This window comes from Camponotus vicinus, unplaced genomic scaffold (genome assembly GCF_025532165.1).
Source record: "Camponotus vicinus isolate PSW18456_S1 unplaced genomic scaffold, iyCamVici1.0 SCAF_1, whole genome shotgun sequence".
In the NCBI taxonomy this organism is placed as follows: Eukaryota; Metazoa; Arthropoda; class Insecta; order Hymenoptera; family Formicidae; genus Camponotus; species Camponotus vicinus.
The window spans coordinates 37,383,949-37,405,878 of NW_028141945.1; the positions used below are offsets into that span (position 1 = coordinate 37,383,949).

Consider the following 21,930-nt stretch of genomic DNA (forward strand, 5'->3'; position numbering starts at 1 on the left):
AAAGTCTCGATAACTGGTACATTGGGAAAAAAGAAAGAGAGAGAGACAGCTCTCGTGGTGGACAGAGGAGGAACGCGAGGGAATCGGTCGTGTGTGCGAGGTGACCAGGCAAGTCGCACGTCACATTAAATCTTGATCTCACCTCGGCGAGCAGAGGCGAGTCTCTCCCGACCACTGGAGGGGAACGGTGGGGATAAGGCTAGTCTGGGTGCGCTTCGAAACCCCGAACGGAAGGCAATCCGCTCGAATCCGACGGAGCGCGAGCAAGTTACCCCGCTGGCGTAGTCCTCGTTGCCCGTCATTGGAGAAGGGAGCCTTCATAGGCGGAAGAGGCGAGAGGGCGATCGACACGCGAAAAAGAGCACGGAGAGGGGGAGGAGGTGGTGGAGCAGGAGGAGGTAGAGAAGGAGGACGTGGTCACGAGTTTCGTTGAAGGCGCTTGCGCTCCAACATTCCGCGCCTTCGGCTGCTCGGCACCTCGACCGACTAGGCTCGGGTATCGCGACGACGTAAAAGCTCGCGTCGCGATGCGTCGTGATTGTCATCGCACGAGTAAACGAGAGATCACACCGCTCCGCTGAACGGATCCGTAGGACATCCGCAGTGACTCGTGTGCCACGTGACTAATCGCGCAGGCATGTCTATGTCTCTGCCGGAGGATAGTGGCTGATGGTGCACACGTGACAAGTGATGAGGACCAAGTGAGGATTGGGATAAATGGGAACTGCGGTCGTTCAACGAATGTATATTAAATTCCTATCAAACTCTTATTGTGTTGACATACATAAGAATGAGACAATTGTAATAGAAAAGGAATATAAGAAGTTTAGTATCGCGCAACCGACAGGTGACTGAAACTAGATTACCAACTTTATTCGTGTAAAAATCGGAAAATGTCTGCGCAACGATATTGCCCGACGCATAATGAGAAGCATAAATATCCTTAGCGGTTTGCTCCGAACGCGAGGACTCCCAGATGACACATTAACTCGCGCTCGAAGACATTCGTCGGCGTTTCGATTGTTTGTCGAATCGGCGGAGGAGAGTCGACGCGGAAGACAGCGGAAAATTCGTCGGCTGCGAAACGAGGCACGAGAACGAGCCGAGGATAGACGTGGTGCATACGCAGAGGTGGAGGAAGAGCGGAAGAGGGAGGAGCCGTTGCGCTGAGCGTGGAGGGGGTGGAGGTGAGATCGTCTGGTGATGATGATCGGTGGCGGCGTCGCGACCCCTCCTGGTACTGCCAAGTCGGCTGCTGCGATCGACAGCGAAATGGTGCAAGTCGACGGCATTGGCAGTGGTAGTGTCAGTGGCAGTGCTAGTGGTAGTGGTAGCCCTGCGACGGGCGCGACCACCACGCGCCTCGCGAACAGCAGCAACAGTAATAATAATAATAACAGCAACAACAATAACGGGGAAATTAGCAACAACAACAACAACAATGATGGACACAGGGTCGCGAATTGCGCCGGCACTACCACCTCGGGCGCGAGCGACAAATTTTGCTGTCAGGACGAGGACGTTCCCGTCAGCACCGGGGTCGCTCGACCTTGGGAGCCACCGTCACCGACCTTCTCCCAAACGAGATCGCATCTGCTGCAGATCCATCCGCCGCATCATCATCAACATGCGACGGCGCATCATCATCAGCAGATGAACGTACCGGTCTCCCTGATCGATAGTAAGTGGGAATATTCAGTTACTCGAATCGGACCCGATTATTATCGTCGTCTCATTCCACGATATTCTTCACGAATCTTTTTCTTTTGTCGAGTTTTTACGGTAGTTTAGTTAACCAATTTTTAATCATCGAATAATCGTTTAAAACAGCCATTGTGTGTGTTTGATATGATTGAAAATATTATTCCTTTAACCGTTTGATAACAAAGAAGATCATCAGGTGCATTGCACTCGTTAAAATAATTTTCTCGCGAACGTTCGAAATGAATCATGATAAGGCAAATATTTCATAATTTCTCAAGTATTTTAATTTGTCGCGATAAATATATCTGTTGTACGATGAAATAAATTTTGATATCTACTAAAAAAATACGCAATAGCTTTTGTTAGAGACATATTTCGTACGTTTTCATACTGATCATTATGATACATTCTTCAGTTTCGGATATCTAAGATAAGACAAACGCGCGTGTGTAAGCAATGAAGAGCCAATTAATTCCGTTGTGCCGCAATAAATCGATAATTACGGAACACGTCACACATAGCGTCACTATTTACAATCGTGTATTCCATGCACTTTATTACAACAAAATTGCACGACAACGTTATTCAAATTTAAGACCGTTGTTTAACAGACCTCATTCAAACACCTGAATACACTTTCGGGACTATCGAAGATAAAGACAATAATCGATGAAATGTCAAAATAATGAGTACGTGGAAACGACGAAAATTCTCTGAAATTAATGAGCGGAAAATAATATTTCTGATAACATGTCAAGTTTTCTTCAAATTATATATCATATTAGTTTTTAGATATTATCATATTAGTTTTTACTGTAAATCTCGACTGAAAGATGATGTACAAGTAAACTAAATTTTTCCCGGAAATACACACAGTGTTTTATTATTAATTATATTTTATTGCATATATTATATTATTGATTATATATAATTATAACGATATTATATAATCTATAATTAATAATATAATACATATTACATAATTATATGATGTATGTATGATTTATTTGTATCGTTAAATATGTTATCTTCAGTCATTAAAGACAATTTAATAAAGTCAATAAAATAAATCAAAAATATGAATTGAATCAAATTTCTTATTTGCATTCAAAAGAAGAGTGAAAAGTCATCTTCATTATGCAACTAATAAACATTTAATCATTATACATTTTTGATAGCGTGAAAGTTAAATATGCAGTACGCGCGATGACAAATGTAATGAATGTATATCGATTATATCTGTTTCTCGATGAAAGATAACCAAGTAACTAATTGAATTATGAATCGCCTCACGATCTTTCGCCGCGTGAACCTTTCGATATAGGATGGCAACCGCAATTAACATCGAACACCTGTACAGCCGAGCACCTGTACAGGACTCGTCTCCCAACTAACAATAATTGGACCATTTCACGCTTCTGAAAACACATAATAATCTCGGAAAGATTAAGCTTTATGAAATTTTAATCACAACTATTAAACGCAAAATAATTAATTCGATTTAAAAATTATAATAGCATAATAAATCGTGAAAAGAACATGTATAATTTCTGTTTCCAAGATTTAGATTTGCCGTGACATTGATCTCTCTCTCTCTTTCTCTCTCTCTCTTTCTCTCTTTCTTTCTTTCATCATGTCGAAAACATGCATATTAAACAAGCGGTCCAATACCAGTTCCTAAATACAAGTATCTACGATACCAGGTCAACACACTCTACACTACATATATGAATTGGGAAATAAAATTCTTTTTGAGATTCTTCTCGATCTAAGGTCGTTCTGTTTACAGTTCATTATCAACGACTGATTGTTAATTTACAACTTTTCAGTCGTTTACAGTTCATTATCAACGACTGATTGTTAATTAACGACTTTTCAGTCGCTAATTAAATTATCAACAAATGAGGAAGATATGAGAGTGAAAATGTACTTGTTACAATCAGATTCTCACTTTTCTCTATGTCATTTCGTATAATTGCTGAAGAAATAAAAGATATGCGCCTACAACATATATATTTAATTATCGCACATATATATTTAATATATATATTTAATTATTCTCACGGATTTTTCTATAGTTTTTCAACGCTTACCAGAGTCGCTTCTTTCTCAAGATGTTAATTCGCAAAATTGATAATGGAATATAAAGTAATTTTGTGCAGCACTTACGATGTCGGAAATTATTTGCGTTGTTGACATTTGCCGAGATGCAATACGGAAGTTGCTCAAAATCGCACTTGTTTGAAATCGGTTTTAATGCGTTTGCAATATATTTCTTTAGAATCTTCTCTAACACTCTCGTAAGTATCACTTTCGTTCAATATCCGTCGGTCTACTCAACTCGATTCTCGCGTTTGCGCTTCGTGGAATATTTTGTTTCAGAAACGCAAGGTTTTAAAATTATATCTAGATCATTTTGAGATAGGCACCATATAAGAAATGTTTGTGTTCGTGAATGAGCAGAAAAGAAAAGATAAGAGCATTAAAAAAATTTCCCACACATTCTGGTACACTTATCCTAATCGTTTAAACTATAAACAAAGATATATACTAATTATGAATCTTCTCTTGATTACATGTAACATTCATCAAAATTAAATCCGTCAAGTCTTATGTACATTACGTGCATTAAATTTTGAACTGTATCTTTATTGATGATTCTCTTAAATTGAACTAGTGGTAATAATCGCAAATTAAAAACTTGCAATAAATTCGATGTGGTAGATAAAAAGCTCTTGCTTAATTCAATTTAAGGATTTAATACGAGTTATTCTCGATATTTGACAGCGTAAACAATGATACTGCGGAATTTTATCGCATTTAGAATTTTAGAATAAATATACCTTGAGTTCTAATAGCTATCTAATACATAGTTTCGACGATTAATCATTAAAAATTCTGGCAAAAAGATATGTACTAATTATACGTGAAATGTTTTTATTGAGTATCAGATTACAATTTCATCATAAATGTAATCTTTTTTTGCATTATACGTTCTTACCTTCATTATACAACATTAAACTTTCTATTCGACACTTTTAAGTTTATCATAATGATTCGCGTTTATAGTCATTATTAATTGTAGTAACAATTGCAGATCCTTCGCGATTAAATAAAAATAATGATTTGCCTATTTCATTGCACGTTTAACGCTAATTGTGATATAAAACTATCTCTTTACCTGCTATAATATTAATAAAACAACTTAAGTAAGATGCGAATATACACAGACTAATGCATGACGTTTATAAATATGAAATTTATAGCAATTAGACACTATTACGATGACGCACAACGCATAACGCAGTCCTATTTCAAGGTTTTATAATTACACCCTAGACTATGTTTACGGAAAGTGTCAAGAAATAAATATCTTCATCTGTAAATGAATTCCTCTCCCCGACTCGGTACCATCTTGTCTCTCATAAACGCCACTAATCATCAAGTTATTATGTAAAATGCTCACTTATAATTATACATATATATGTTCTTTATCGATTATCGTGTACAATTTCATTCTTAACATTATTTTTATAAATTTAAATCTGATAATGCATAGATATAAGATTTTTTTTACCAGACTTTACCATTACTTTGGAATGTAAACTACTGATCCGTCCTTCAACGAATTTCACTTTGCATCTAAATAACTCATAAATCGCTTAGATTTTATTTGCAAGGTTCTACTACTACGTGATGTGGAATTATTATAAATTGCGATAAATTACCTATAAAGACAGACACATGTACATCTTATGTTTTGAATTTATATTCGCAATTATTATATATTTATTCTTCTTTTCATCCCATACACACGAAGTTTATCATCCACTTTGTAACATTCTTTCTGAATGATTTAATTCTTGTTGCATTTTATTTTTATTTATTTCACAAACGAGTTGGCTTAAGAATTGACTTGATTCGCGCACGTCGTCAGCAAACAACAACTCGCGACAAAATGTTTCACTTGAAACCATTTCTGCGGGCTTGGCCCAGATAAAACCACTCATCGAGAGCGATCGAGTTGTTTCTGCTCGCAGAAAGAGGATCGGCCTTCCAGTTTTTCTATCTATGTATTATCTATTACGACGTGTCAAGCGATCGGGCTTTACCGGCGGCGATTTCAAATATACGGACGAATTATACCGCGAGGACTGATGCCAGAACTCGCTCAGAACCGGTTTCCGCTTGGTGTCGATGCAACGACGGGACGCATTTCTTTCTGTGCATCGGCTACTTTCGTTTTCACGACACCTCCGATCGCTTTGACACGAAACGAGCGCGGAATGCGCGTCCGATGTGCCATTTAGGCGGATGGAACGGGTGCGAGACTCGCAGGACTCGCGTAAATTTTATTCGAGCAATCGTCGCGACCAAAATTCCCCACTAAATAACTTCAGTGGCATTTCAGTTTTGCAATCAATTTCCCGGAAATTTTAAAAACATAATTGAGATGTTGAAAACACTTTTATTTTTAATTAAACTGTCATGATTTGTATTACGAGACATTTAATCATTAATGTAAAAAGTTTTTAAAATTATAGATTTTTCAATTATTTTGATAAATTTTGAAATAATTTTTTCTTAAATATAATCGTATTGCTTTGGAAGATAATAAATCTTTAAAAAATTAAAAATATGGCAAAAAGACGAAGAGCGCAAAATTGTCTAAAATAATCTAATGTATAAATTTAACGCACAAAAAAATGTAATAAAATAACGCATTAAAAATTTAATAAAAAAATAAATATAATAACCTAATAAAATTACAATAATCACATGCAAAAATTATTGCATCGATTATTCTCCTTCAAATTAATCGAATTAACTAAATTTTGATTTCGATGAGGAAATCTATATTAACATCGTTAAATTCTGCAAAAATGGCCGGTCGATCGTATAGCAAATTACAAAAGATCTGCATAAGATATCTTTATGCCAAATTAATATATTATATTATATTAACTGATAATTGGTAATCCGGGCTCATAAGGGAATTAATTAAACATTCTCACTATGTAAACGAATTGTAATGTTTTTGCGCACGATCCATCCGTTAAAACCAATTAAAACAACGCGATACAAATGAGCACGACGAACCTGTTTTCTGCCGACACTCGGAATTTTAATTTCACTCGATGGTTCTTCTCCCTGATTGTTGGTCTCTTTACGTGAGTTAAAAAGTAATTTGCGCTCACCATTTGCAAAATGACAGTTGCTTCACGCTCTTAATATTGCCGTATCACACCGATCGTAAATTGCGATGAGCTGCGCTAAACGTCATTAAGATTAGTCGACAGCGCGATTATGAGAAAGCTAAGCCTGCAAATAAGTACATCATAATTTTGATTGCACTGTTGGCACGGTAATTAACATCTATATGTGTGTATATATTTCACATTTATTATTCATATTATCCTTAAGCTCGCATCGATTTAACTTAAACGTTCGTTTCGTTCTACCATGATTTTACTGGATGCTATATAATTACAATTTTCTCTCTTTTAAAATTATTTTCTGTAAGTCAATCTTTTGCTTAACATAGATACATAATCACATGCTCGGCCTTAACACTCGACTAATACTCAATTACTCGAAATTAAATAGACGATTAAGTCTCCAGTTTGATAGTTGAGATAAATAATTCTTTACCTTTATCCGATCATTATCTTTCTCCGAAAAATTTTACTCTTACAATTTTCAATTTTTATCATATTACTTTTATGTAGATTCTAAAAGATTTTGATAGAGGTTTAATTGATGTTGAAATTGAATTCTTACTTTGTATTTCAGACAGATAAACGAAAAGAGAAAGTTTAGAAATTTAAGACAGCAATTTTCGATAAAATTATAATTTCAAAAAAGAATGATGTGACTGCTGAAAGTAATAAATAAATAATCATGAAATAAATGAGTAATCATAATAAATATGAAATTAAAAATTGAGATTGAAAGTAAAAGAAAAATTTCGACTCGAGTCTGTTCGAAAAATGTCCTGAAGACATATCATTCTGTAAATCCACAAAGAAAACTTATTCGTGCGTATCCTTTCGAAACAATACGACAATCTTCGTTGACCTGACTAATGTGGAGTCACATATCTATACAATTACAGTCGTATGTAATAAACGAAACTCGAACATCTTACGCATATCAAGTACACAATACCTACGACAAATACATATATTATATTAACTGATATCGTTAGTCAAATATTAATACACTATATTAATATAAAATAAACGATGAACAAAAAGAATAATTTTTTGTTAGATTTAAAATTACTTTTAAATACTAATTAACTTGTATTGATTGACACATCAATAACAATCTAAGGATCATAAATGCGGATTGTGAGAATTAAACTTCTTTTGCAATATGACACGATATATTGCTATAAAAAATGTAAAAAGAATGCAAAACAATTCTGAAATGCAAGAAGCATCGAGTGCCTTCGATTTCTACTAAAAGTGTATGGAAATAAATTATTAATCACACTTTGTGACTGGCAGGTGTTCTGACTGCGCTTTCAATAATCTGGAAGACGGCATCAATAACGGGATCGCGAGATCGCTTGCATCAGTTTAAATTAATGCGCCCGAATCTGAAGAGATATCTGACCGTGACCACTTTCGTCACAGCGATTACGCAGGCGATTGTTAATTTAACGGAGCGTTTAACTAACTTCGAAGATCGCGAAGATCTTTGTGAAAAAATTTCCGATTATCTCGAACCGTAAAATCATCATTTGAATCTCCTTAACTTGTTTACGGAGGTAGTTAACAATACAGAAATGTGATAAAATTGTGATTGTTAAAGATAAACCAACGTCTTGTCTCCAAATAATCACTATTAATTATTCAGCACAATTTTATTGTTATGCACAATAAAACTTTTCTCTGATTACAGGCGTGAATTTGCAAAACTGCACAGCGGGTCCATTCGCGAGCGGAAATAACGGCAGCGCATCGCGACAACGTCTAATCGAATTATCGCACGGATTAGGAGCACTAAGACACTACAATGATCTTGCCAATCACGTGTTGTCCTTAAATCAGCAGGGCGCAGTCGTCACGAAACTTTTAGGTAAGTCTTAATTTTGTGAAGCGTATTTTTATGATTTTTTACAAAGGAAGTTTACCCCAAAAGAATTGCGTTCATGGTATATATAATATACATATTCGATATTACACACTGCATTGTATGTTTTATATCGTTGACGATAAGAATATGCAAATTATTGAGTGGCATTCCGAATACGAGAACTTATGTATAGAACTACTCCGTTGACATATCGCCATTATGTCGTCAGCCCTATGCCTATCGCGAGTATCGAACGCCGTAGGCATTACGTACGTACGTAATTTTGATGGAAAGTCAGGGTAGAAATCCATTTCTATATCTCGGAAATATCACCGACCCCTTTAGAGAAGGAAAAAAGAAATAGAGGATGTATAAAGGTAGTTTTCAAAGATGAAAATTATTAAATTGATGCAAAAGGTTTGTCATATTTATCGAATAAAAATTTTAAGCATTTTTATGATAAAAATAATGATCGTATCTTTTTCTTTCACATACATAGACATACAAATACATACATTATCTTTTTACTTAAAAAGAAATATTTTTATTTTCTTTAATTTGCATTTGAAAACATTCCAGAGAAAATGAATAATTTTATTTAAATTTTATTTTGCATCAATTTACCTAATATACATTATTTAATATTTTTCGCTATAGGTTTGGCGGCAACCATCGACTTCAAACGCGTTAATATCTCGAGCGAAGCAAAGAACAAAGAACACACAACACCGAATGCATTCGTGGAGCACGGTCAGATGTAATGAGCGTCGTGAAGGGCGGAATCGGCCGCTCGAAGCTCGTTAGCTCGCGAAAATTAACGCGTAATAACCGCTTCTTTCACGCGAACTTCTTTAGTCTTCAGCACCTCGGCAACACGAATAATTCGTCAATGATTGCGCCAATCATTAACTCCCCTGTATTCCAGCGAATTTCTTAATCTGATAAACGTTCTCTAAACTCTCGCGTCTTTATGACTTTTTTTATAGAGTATATTATAATTTTCTAGAGCATTATATTATGTATATAGTGTGTTATGTTATGGACTTCGTAAAGTTAATCTTTTCTTTATGAAACATAGTAAAAATTTATATCTCATTTACAACACAACTATTTAATCGCTCAACAAACTATGTCTTGTACTTTCCGGCATTCGCACTTTTCATGACTACTTGCGCTGCTCTTTCGTATCTTGTGTCTTGGACCGCCATATAAAGATCGTATGGTAAAACTCGCGAAAATTTCAAGTCTCGAACGAGATCGGAAATCGAGCATCAGAAGCTCACATTTGAGGAAGGACCAGAAAAACAAGGAAGCCAAGAAAGATATGGAAAAAGCAGTAAAGAGAGAGAGAGAAGGAGAATTCACGCTCCGGAAGAAGCGAATAAAAAAAAAATGGAAGTGAGCCACCGAGCATCTCCGTGAAATGTCGGAGGAGAGTTTCTCTCTTTCTCGTAGACCTGCCTGCTATCTCGGCACGATCCTCGTTAACTTTACGAGCCGCTCGTAAAAATACCGTTCGGGGCCTGTTCTCTCGCGGCGCGGCGGTAATGTCTTCATCCCGTTGGATACGGATTCCTCAAGGCACTTCGAGATGTATATAATGTACCGTAATCGTGGTCGAGCAATTACTTAAACGCAGCGAACAATTAATTTCGCGTCGACTTTTCGGCGTAAGTGAGCCACTTGGACTCGTGTTTTTCGTGCGAGAAAAAAGTAGCCACGAGATGTGTGTGAATTATATTATATTAATACTTATCCTTTATATGAGCTAAAAATGGAACTCGATTATATTGATTTTCGTGTCTTCAGAAGCTACGATTTCAGTTCTTTGCTATATGAATCTCGGAGAATCGGCTTAAAAATGAATTAATGCGCGATTTCAATGGGCAAAATTTTTCAAGCGTGCTGTAGCGATCCTAACATGTCACTATCACAATCGTCCGGATAACCGGACAGCAATCGAGAGGACAATGCCGGAGGCGTTCCGGCTGTTTACTCGTGGTTTCTATCGTATATCGCTCTTCTTCACCGTGTAATTACGCTAATTCCTCATTATCAATTCATAAAAGAGATCACGTAGCTCTTCGCTGAATGCATGCATGCGACGCGCGCTGAATGCGCTCCTCTCGCCCCGTAACGACGCCTGTAACCACGGCGGACATGCTCGTGAGTAACCTAACCGGCTAACGAAATTGGCTTCGTGCAGTTTCTTTTATTAAAAACGACGATCGGCGCTCAAAAGTTTTTACGTCTTACGCACGCACGTACGTACGTGCAACACGTGCACAGAAGCAAACCAGGAGCAAATCGAACTAGCAGCAAATAAAGGCGGAGGAGGTCAGGGTGAGAAGAGATCAAGGGGGAGAGTATCGAGGGAAAGATACGGAAGGGAAGACGGAGAGAGGCCAAAAGATGAAGCGAGGGAGAGACCGAAAGACCGAGATAACAGGTCGGGCCAAGGAATTTGCTCGCGGCGTGGATACCTATTAGATGGGTACATCGTTTATATACCCGGCACGCATTTCACCCGTGGGAGCGCACGCGATATCCTGCCGGGTTTAGCCGTCATTATTGTTATTAATAATAGTACCTAACGACCGATAATTGCTCAAGTCTGCCTGCGCCTCTGGTTTCCATTACCTCGTGGCCTCTCTCGGCAGAATTGACGGACGATTCTCCCCGCGTTTCTTCCCGAGGATCGCGCTGGCCACGACAGAAACGCGAATCATGGATCATGCATGCACATTGGCGACGTACGCGTCCTTCCACGATGAATCCACGCGTAATTGGGGTCGGAAGGCGAGTCTCTCGATGAGACCCTTCATGCTCGATGGTTGACGTTAATGTTAGCACGCGAACGTGACTCTCGTTTCTTTGCTTCTATTGTGTCATTCGTGAAAAACAGGAGACATTATATAGAATCTTAAACGTAAGTTCGTAGCTATCAAAATTGATAAAAAAATAGAAATATTCTAATGTGATGCATCATTGTTATTGCAGTCTATAGATTATATCAATATTTATCGTGTATAAGCTTGAAGTAATATAATAATAATAATTAGAGGGATTATATATAAAAAAGAAACAAGTTAAGATTATTACCGCGCGATATAAATTAAAATATAATAATTAATATTTATAAATAATATGTCATGATATTAATATTATATGTAATATCAAATGTTCAGAATGTGAGGCAATGTACATTGGACAAACGAAACGTAATTTAAAAACGAGAATCGCTGAACATCGTAGATGTCTTAATAATAATACAAGGGGACAGTATGTTATAGCGGACCATTGCGTCGATTATAATCATGCTTTTGATTGGGATAGTGTTAAGATTCTTGATAAAGAAAAGTTTTATTATAAACGTCTTGTTTCAGAGATGTTACATATTAAAAAGCATGATTTTACAATTAACTTGCAGACGGATACTGAGAGTTTAAACGAAATATACGTTACAGCTATAGACAAACTATCGGAAAAACACAATAATAAATAACATACTCGTCGGGGTATATAAGACATTATCTCGACCTATACGAGATTAATGTTTGTCATCCTCGATACTTTAGATCTTTGTTGTAAAAATGTTTTACTGTATTTGCGATTTCGGTACGTTATAAAGTTAAATTTTCATTTTCATTATTTTTCCTACATCTTGTGCTCGGTTTTTTTGAATTCGTGTTGTATTTAACATTCACTGTCAAGGATATGCACAAATATTATTGAATTATATTAAATTGTATTAACACACCTAATAACTTGTGTCTGCTCGTAAATGCCTTTTACTCCTGTCTTAATTTATTAATATTATATATTTAAATGTTTAATTATTACGATATTATAATAATTGATATTAAACAAGAAACAAAATTATTATACAAAATGTTGTATAAAAACTACTCATTCTTTATCTTTTCTTTTTTTTTTTAATCTTATAGATTTTATCACGAGGAAAGACAATAAAAACTTAACTAATAAAAAATTAACTTTTAATATAAAATTAATTTAATGTACGGAAAAGTATACAAGATATATAGAAGTAAAATTATTTTAGTGATGTATATTAACTTGTACTCTATTTCGGAACTATTAATCTAATGCATTAAAACGCAATTGTAGAACATTAATTGCATTCTATTTATTTTTTATCAACAATTTTTATTAACAATGCACAATCACTTACATGTATAATTGTTCATACTTGTAATATGCTCATCGGACTATTGTGCATCTTAGCGTTCATTCTTAAGTAGTAATTAAGTAGTAATTAATTCATTACTAATTGATCACTACATTATTCATTGTCTTTCCCACGGATTGATAAATTATAAGCTCAGTTTCTATAGAACATGACAGCAGTAGACATAATATACATGTTATGTGCTTGCTTGTGACTACATGTTAACGTTCTGTCTAAATATATTAAATATAATAAACATTTCATAAAACTTTCAAAAAAATCTGGCAAACTATAATTCTTATAAATTACATAACTCAATTGATCAAAGCGTGTAATAAAACTCTTAAACAGATATTTATGACGCGCGATAATGATACTAAAAATATTTCGGATTATCTTAAGCCAACACGATTACACACGTATGCATATAATTTTCTTGTATCACAACGTTCATTACATAAGATATCTTCGTGTTGCCCTAATCGCTGCATCATGAATCCGCCCAGATACGACGATAGGATTGATATCTGTTCGTGAATGTGGTAGCACGCGATGTTAAGCATAATATTGTTCCGTACTTTTCTAATGCCATGTATTATCATTTGTATTTTTTTGTATCTTATTGTTACGTCACAATTCTTATACTCATTGAAAAATATTAAAAATGCTTTAACACATCTTTCATACACATGAAGCAGTTTATCGATGTGTCTACGAACGCGATAAATTATATCTAATAATACAATCATACACGGTGTGTATAATATTATAATTACCATCTCGTTCGCATTAATCATGCAAAAATACATTTGGACTCCGAGGCGTGTGCATCGCGTGATTTTCGGGAATTACGAGCTTCGTGATTTTTGGCGTGACCGAGCTGCCGAATAGGGTGCAAAATATAAATGCAGCCATGCTGCGGCGTGCCATTTATCAACGATTTTATCGCGGGGCCAGTGCTTTTGCCAATGCATCGCGTCCTTGAAGTTCCTTTTATCATATGTTCCAGGTACACTGCGTCCGCCGGGTCTGATCGGTGGCAGTAAGCCAAAAGTAGCGACACCGGCTGTCGTCGCCAAGATCGAGCAATACAAAAGGGAGAACCCGACCATCTTTGCTTGGGAAATTCGAGAGAGGCTAATCTCGGAGGGTAAGATAACAATGTCGCCTTTTACTCGAACCAGCTCTTATCGTTGGAAGAAATATAAATTTAAAATAAATCAAAGCATACGAGCTAAGCTAATAAATAATGATGAAAAGATATGTCAATGCGAAAAACGCGATAAAAAAGTAATAATTGTGTAAAGAAATTAACTAACATTGACATTGAGCGCGATTTTTCGCGGAACGCGCTTAGTCACGTCAAGTCTTCGTCAGCGCGATGCATAAACTAGCGTGTTTCTTACTTAATTATGCTCGTCCTCTGTAAGCCATGCGAATGCAAACCATTCGTGATTACAGACACACGTATGAATATAACATATAATTTAGAAAGAATTAAGAAACGCATTTCTGCGACCTTATTGCTTGACACACATACTGTTCTTCGTGCTAACATGAATCTCATTACAATTGCCAGTAAACCTTAAGACACACATAAATGCCCTTGCTGGGTACAATACTTTCGCTCCAAAAATTCGATCAAAATTTACTTTTTTACAAAATTTGCATCACCTTTGTAAAATTAATAATAATAAAAAAAAAGTGTCTTAAAAACTCTATGCATTTATAATCAGATCTTGATCCTTGATATTCGCGGCACCTTTACATCGGACACGACTCCCGGCTGTTCCAGGGGTGTGCAGCAACGCGACCGCCCCGTCGGTCAGCAGTATCAACCGGATCCTGCGGAATCGCGCGGCGGAGCGCGCGGCCGCGGAATTCGCGCGGGCCGCCGGCTACGGGCTGTACGCGGCCGCCGGGCCGCATCCGTACTTCAACTCGCACCAGCATCCGACGACGAGCCACCACCTGCCGGCGGGTTGGCCGGCGCCGGCGGGCGCGGCCGGCCATCCGTGGATGCTGCCGCCTCTGGCGACCGGCATATCCGGCGCGGCCGCGTCGGCGCTGCTCCTGCCGCCGTCCCTGAGCCCCGGAGCGGCCGCCGCCGCGGCCGCGGCCGCGTCCGCGTCCGCTGCCGGCACTTCCGAGCACGCGCTTCACGCCGCCGACGTCATCGCGCGAGGATACCTGCAAGGTAGGACGAGGCAGAGTAGACTCTTTCGAGATCGGGGCATGTCATATGCGGAATCTTTCCTATTCTATTCCTAGAAAAATGAAAATATTCTTTATTTTGTATTGTACTTCCAAAAATTTGAACATGTTTGATTAGATTCCGATGATAAGATGCAATTATAAATCCGGATTTGCATATAATCATTACAATAAGAGTTTATTATACAGGGTGTCCGATAATTTTTGATACACCCGAAGTGTGCAGGTAGAGCGGATTAAGCTGAGTAGAAAAGTCCTTTACCATTTTGTGATCTTCGCAATAATTAACGAGAAATTAATTTAAAAAGCGATATTGGCACGTTATTAAAAGTTTTCTATAAAATAATCTTCTAGAATATTATACTTTGTGTACACATTGTACAACATATATATTTTGCATTTTCTTTTTAAATCAATTTATTTTCGCATCAACAATAAATGAGTGTTCTAGAAATTAAATTTTCTATTTCTCCTTAATTATGCATTTCAAAGTTATATCTTGATATATTAAAAGTTTTGCTAATTCGTCAATAAATAAAGAATGTTTCATTTCAAACGGATTATAATTGTATTATATTTCCAAAAATTTGAACATGTCCGATTAGATTCCGAATGATAAGATGCAATTATAAATCCGGATTTGCATACAATCATTACAATAAAAGTGAGAAACGGTTGTTTGTTATACAAAGTGTCTGATAATTTTTGACACACCCGAAGTATGCAGGTAAAGCGGGTTAAACTGACAATGAGTAGAAAAGTCCTTTACCATTTTGCGATCTTCGCAATGATTAACGAGAAATTAATTAAAAAAGCGATATTGGCGCGTTATTAAAAGTTTTCTATACAATAATCTTCTAGAATATTATACTTTGTGTACACATTGTACAATATATTATATATTTTATATCTTCTTTTTAAATCAATTTACTTTCGCATCAACAATAAATGAGCGTTATAGAAATTAAATTCTCTAATTCTCCTTAATTATGCATTTCAAAGTTATATTTTTATATATTAAAAGTTTTGCTAATTCGTCAATAAATAAAGAATATTTTATTTCAAACGGATTACAATTAGAAAACGTGCTTCTATTAATGTGCAGACGGCGACGGGGATGACGGAAGTTTAGACGGTTCGGAGCAGCCCAAGTTCCGACGCAATCGCACGACTTTCAGTCCGGAGCAACTCGAGGAGCTCGAAAAGGAGTTCGAAAGATCGCATTACCCTTGCGTGTCGACGCGTGAGCGTCTCGCCTCGAAAACGTCACTTTCGGAAGCGCGCGTTCAGGTGAGAATCCACTACTCGCAGATATAAAAAATAGAGAAAAAAGAAGCGACGCGACGACGCAGGGTCTAATTCGATCGTTTATTGACGTTGGAGCGGATTCTGCGGGCAACGGTCGCTTCGTTCTCGAATTACCGATTATCCGACCTGATCACGAGCGTCTTCTAACGACCTAACTCGTGACTCTTAGGTTTGGTTTTCCAACAGACGGGCAAAGTGGCGTCGTCACCAGCGCATGAACCTCTTAAAGCGCTCGCCACCACCGCCTCCACCGCCACCGCCGCAGCCGCAGCCGCAGCAGCAACCGCACTCCGCTACGTCCGCTATGGAAATCGGCCAGCGTACATCCGGTTGCTCCATCGCCGGCATGGGCGGCGAAAGTAGCGCCTTCCGCGCGGTTGTCGCCAATTCCGCGGCTAGGGACGCAAATCTCGACAGATCCGAGAGGATCGACAGGCTGGAATCGGCACCCAAGCAACCGGAGAGGAAACCCAGCGCCTTCCGTATGATCAGTCAGCTGGTGGGCGACGACTCGTCCGGACTCTCGAGACCAGCCAGTCCTGTATACGAGCAACATGGATCCGGATTTGGCCCGAGACCGGGATCGGCGCACAGGATACGCTACGATCAGAATGAGGACGAGGACGAGGAGATCGACGTACAGGATTCCGATCAGGATGCGCCGTCGTCGCCGCCGATCGCTTGGAGGGATCACTGGACTGACCAACAACCGTTGGAATTAACGAAGCACGATCGTTAAATAAGTGTGATACATCAGTTCAGTCTCGGATACGATCGTCAAATTTCTCAAGTGACACTTTTGAATAAGATCGGAATATCGAACGGTCGCATATTGCTATTTATTTATACATCTCAATCGGATAAATCGCGTAAATGTGTAAATTCTATCGGTGCTCCAAGTGATCGATAAGTGCAAGGTGAAAGAAAATGTTCTCTTGCTCTATGGTGCTCGGATTATACTAATTGTAAGATTAGCTAACCGTGAAATATGCTTGTCGATCCGAAACATCGGCAGTTTACGCGCGATAGATTGATAACGTGCTGCATCAGCAATGAACTGCATCATGATGATTATCATCGCATAGCGTCAGGTGCAGCAGCGTGTACTTAGTATATTCTCTCTTCTTTCTTTATTATCGGGTTCGGCTCTTTTCTATCAGTTGAAATCTTTAACACCTATGGAACTACTTATTACAAACACGGACGATTTCTTACAATTACAATTGCGAGTATATAACTGCTGCGATCTATGTAATATTAAAACGCAACATCATCAGTGTCACTGTAATTATTGTTGTAGATTACGTAGGCAATCCATATCGCGTGGCAAAAGCGAGGCGCTATTAATTCGCTCAAAACCTGTGGAGCCGCTCGCGTGAATCGAGAATAAAATAATATTACGAGCAAAGAGTGAGATTGTTCGAGCTCATTCGGAACTAGTCCTAGCGAATCATTATGAAATAGAGGTGTGCATTATCTAGAATCTAGATACTTGATTAATAGACGTAAGCGAAAGCACAAATCATATATGAAGTGTCTGTTAAAATAACGTTTATTTAAATGAATCCATTTTTTGTAAATATTCACATATATATATCTGGCGTCACACATTCATTTCCTTTCGCAAAAACTCTTTCAAAAATTTCCTTCCCGACTATTCCCCCTAAAACAATTTTTGGCCATCGAATATATTCGCACAACATATAATATATTATATTGAAATAAATTTACATAAATCTCTCCGATGATCGAATCAATTTCCTTCCAGCCCTAAATTATAAATAATAATAAAAAAATAGAATCAAGTATAATATTTTCGATATTCTTTGTATTTAATGACTCATTTCTTTCTGAAATATTACATGGATTGTATATAAAGCATGAAATTAAAAACCGATAAGAGAACTATAGTAGAAAAATGCAAGATGTTTTTCCTCCAATAACTTGGATTTAATCACTCTGTGTTTGCTTTCCGAACTATACATATCTTTATCGATTTACATTGAAATTGCTGCGGGCATCAATACGTAAAATAATCGATATTACAAACAGCTCTAGATACTTTTCGATATATACTCTGTGGCAATTATCCTTAGTGGAATGTATTTCCGTATCTATTCTTCGGTATACCAGATATTTCGCTGCGTATTACATATCCGAAGAAAGAGAGAGGGAGAGAGGGTCTATTTAATATTTCTCATCTGCTCAATGTTATAGAACACGGTAAATATCTGGTTAGTATCTGCGACTTCCTGAAAATTAAAGATGATCTTATCTCCCACTTCTCTTACTCTACAATCATTTAAATTAACTATCGCGGAAATATTCTCTCGCCTCGAGATTTTGCCATTAAAAATCTACGTCACAAGTGCGATAGAAATTAAATTTTTCGCTATTTTCGCCGGAACAATTTCATTCCTCGACAGACGTCGATGACGATACAGGTACTCCTTAGACCACTCGAGGGCACGTATGCGAGAATTGTGGGAAAGAAAGAAGAGGGAAGCGCGAGAAGGGGGAGGAGGGAGAAAAAGCGCGCGAGAAGGCTCATCGACGATTAACTCGAATCTACGGTTTCGTCGGGCTCGCAAATAAGGAATCTGCGCGCGAAACTGGTTTCTCCGAGCGACACTCTCATCTACTCGGCACGGGTGGAATCGCCCGCTGCCGTCGAGAGCACGAAAACATTGGATCCGCGCGACATTTCGGATATCGTGGCCCGCGTCAACGGTCAACGCGAGCGGCCAATTTATGGCCACGCTCTCGGCTCCACGAGCCGGGAATACGCGCACGGTAGGACGAGAAGGGCAGACATAGCGGAGACCAAGAAGAGGCCTGGAGGAGAGGAGAGGAGAGGAGAGAAGCTGAAGAAGCAGAGAGGCGAGATCGTCGCCAGACATGTAATACGAACGAACTCGTTAATGGCGTTAACACGACGGATCGGTGTATCTTTTCACGCGCCTATCTCCCTCTTTTTTGGATCCTGAATGGGGAATCCTGCTTCTATTTGCGCGTAAGTGAAACGATTGTGCGACAGTCTCGTCGGGATACAAAGGCACGAAGTTGGCACAGGGCTTGTGGATTTCGGGAGAAAGTAATTCGAGCCTTTTCGAAGGTGGAACAGGTGGAGGATGCTTAATAAGGAGATCAGAAATTCTGGATATAGAGAATAAGATCGCGGCGGTTCCCTCATTGAAGCAAAAAATTTCTTTCATTATATAATACTATCGATCATAAACAACAGTATATGTAAAGACTCGAAAATAAATTTAAAAAATCTAACCGATTTAACCTCCTTAATTAAACGAAAATCTTTTAATTTCCCACGTTGCTCGTGCTTGCGAATCATCGTTACTTTGCTCTTCCTCTGAATCGCGGAGTTTTTTAGCTTCCGCGCGCGCGATTTCATTCACCTGCCATCGCCAGATATAATATCGCTGTATATAAGCCACGGGGATCCAACGCAAACAGTCGGCAAACAGATATCGATATTGTAGTGCCAACAGATTCGCCGGAGGCAGTAGTGCCGATAATGGGTGAGGATCGGTCGGCGACTCCTGACGAGAACTTACAATAGAGGAACGAGCGAATGTGGAGGGACAGAGGTGGGAAATAGAAGACGCTTGAGGGAGAAGGAGACGGGGATCGAGTCCTCAGGTGTTGGAGGAACCTCTCGTCGGACACGCTCGAGCGGTCGGCCACAGGAAAGCAGAACGTAACAATTACTATCTGCGCCCGATCGGTGCGCGGCAAGATTAACGATCTTACTCCCTCGGCGAGAGCAACGGTCGGGCCCCGTCTTGGCCGCGATTGCTTACCGAGGGGAGAGGGGTGGTCGACGTTAAAGTCACCTCCTCCTTTGCTCAATGAGATATTGCCTGGCGCACCTCCTCGCGCTCTCTGCGAGTAACGTAAATCGCGCGCTCGCCCCGAAAGGGCGCTTAAACTGAGATATTCGGATGTTAACGAGAATTAGGACGAGGGGTTTACCTACCGACAGGCACGGCCGTAAATTGCGTTAAGCCACTTCCGTCGCGTTCGCTCGTGAGAAAATATTCCGCGCGATAAAGAGAGAATAAATGCGGACGCTTCCACTTAATCGACAAAGTCACGCGTTGACATTTAAGACACGTAAGAACCTAAGAGATTGGTGAGCGCCGTTAACAATCGCCCCAAAATTTTTATTCGGGATAATTACCTTTGCATTTATTTTTTAAGAAGGAATTACAATAAATTGTTTCGCAAATTTTTATTTCGCGATGGAGAGGACTTTGTTGATAAGTAAATTGCTTATGCAAATCATATATAAAATAATCATTTATCCGCACTTGATTAATACTCTTTTTCTATATAAAAATAATTAGAACAATGTTTGATAGAAAATAATACTGATTTAATTGAATCAGCCAATTGATTATTTTGCGATGATCGTATACCTGTATAATGTTGTTTCGTTTCTCTGTAAACTCTTTATTCAGCTATATATCTCAATTCTTATAAAATATGAATACGCATAGGCACGCTATATAAAGACATTCAGACACGCTGTTCAGTTTAAGCGCGATTTATCGAGACTGTTGAATCCTATCAGAATGATGTCTGCCGAGAATCAAGAGGAGGAAGGAGATGTTTGACAGAACGACAGAAAGAAGCGAGGGGGGGAGAGGGAGGCAGTGGCACGGTCCGGCAATAATACGCGAGAAATCGTGAATTAGTGAGAGTCTTTTTGAGCGTGCGGACGGAGAAAAGGAGTGCCCGATGATTTCTCGCCCAATTAGAGTCGACCGGGCTATAAACTTCCCCGCGGATAAGATAGGATCCCGGTTTTCTGTGTTCTCGTGTCCGGGGCGAAAGAGGGGCCTGTAATATCCCGCTTCAGTCCGGAAGCCTTCCAGGTCGCATATAGATCGGGAGGCAGCAGAAACAGAGAAGAAAGAGAGAAAGAGAGAGATACGGGATAAAGGACTCAAGCCAAGGAACGATAAAGAGAGAAAACAAATAAGGGAGACACAGGAAGAAAGACATACATATAAAAAGAAGAGTAAAGAGCGCAAGAAAACAAGAAAGAAAGAAAGAGAGAGAAAGCAAAGCGGAGAGAAGTAAGGAAAGAGCAGTGAGGGGGAAAGAGAATACCTGAGCATTGGGACGGAGCTAATTGGCTCGTCCACTGCCCATTGAAATCGCCGTCCCGGTATCGCCTTCGATCCACGGGGCACATATACGCGCCAACGTTTCAGGACGATCAATTAAATGGAAATGGTCGTGAGATATCCCACCAGAAACAGACGTTCTCGCACGTTTCACGCTCCGCCGGGTTAGCCCAGGGCGACCGTGTTCGGGTCCAGCGCGGCATCGCCCAACTCCAAACGACTCCCGAGGATTTTCGATACGAAGGAGAGGGAAATAGAGCGGATGATCGGGCGATCGCGTGG

General features: G+C 38.8%; 1 protein-coding gene across 1 annotated transcript; it reads left to right on the plus strand.

The window, feature by feature from the left end:
• Positions 1–437: 437 nt before the first annotated feature.
• Positions 438–18,239, plus strand: Eyg (eyegone). Its single transcript, XM_083088513.1, has 6 exons — positions 438–1,681; positions 8,614–8,790; positions 13,986–14,126; positions 14,772–15,173; positions 16,296–16,480; positions 16,668–18,239. The coding sequence occupies exons 1-6, from the start codon at positions 1,204–1,206 to the stop codon at positions 17,235–17,237; spliced, it is 1,953 nt and encodes a 650-aa protein (XP_082944639.1). The 5' UTR covers positions 438–1,203; the 3' UTR covers positions 17,238–18,239.
• The last annotated feature ends 3,691 nt before the right edge of the window (positions 18,240–21,930 follow it).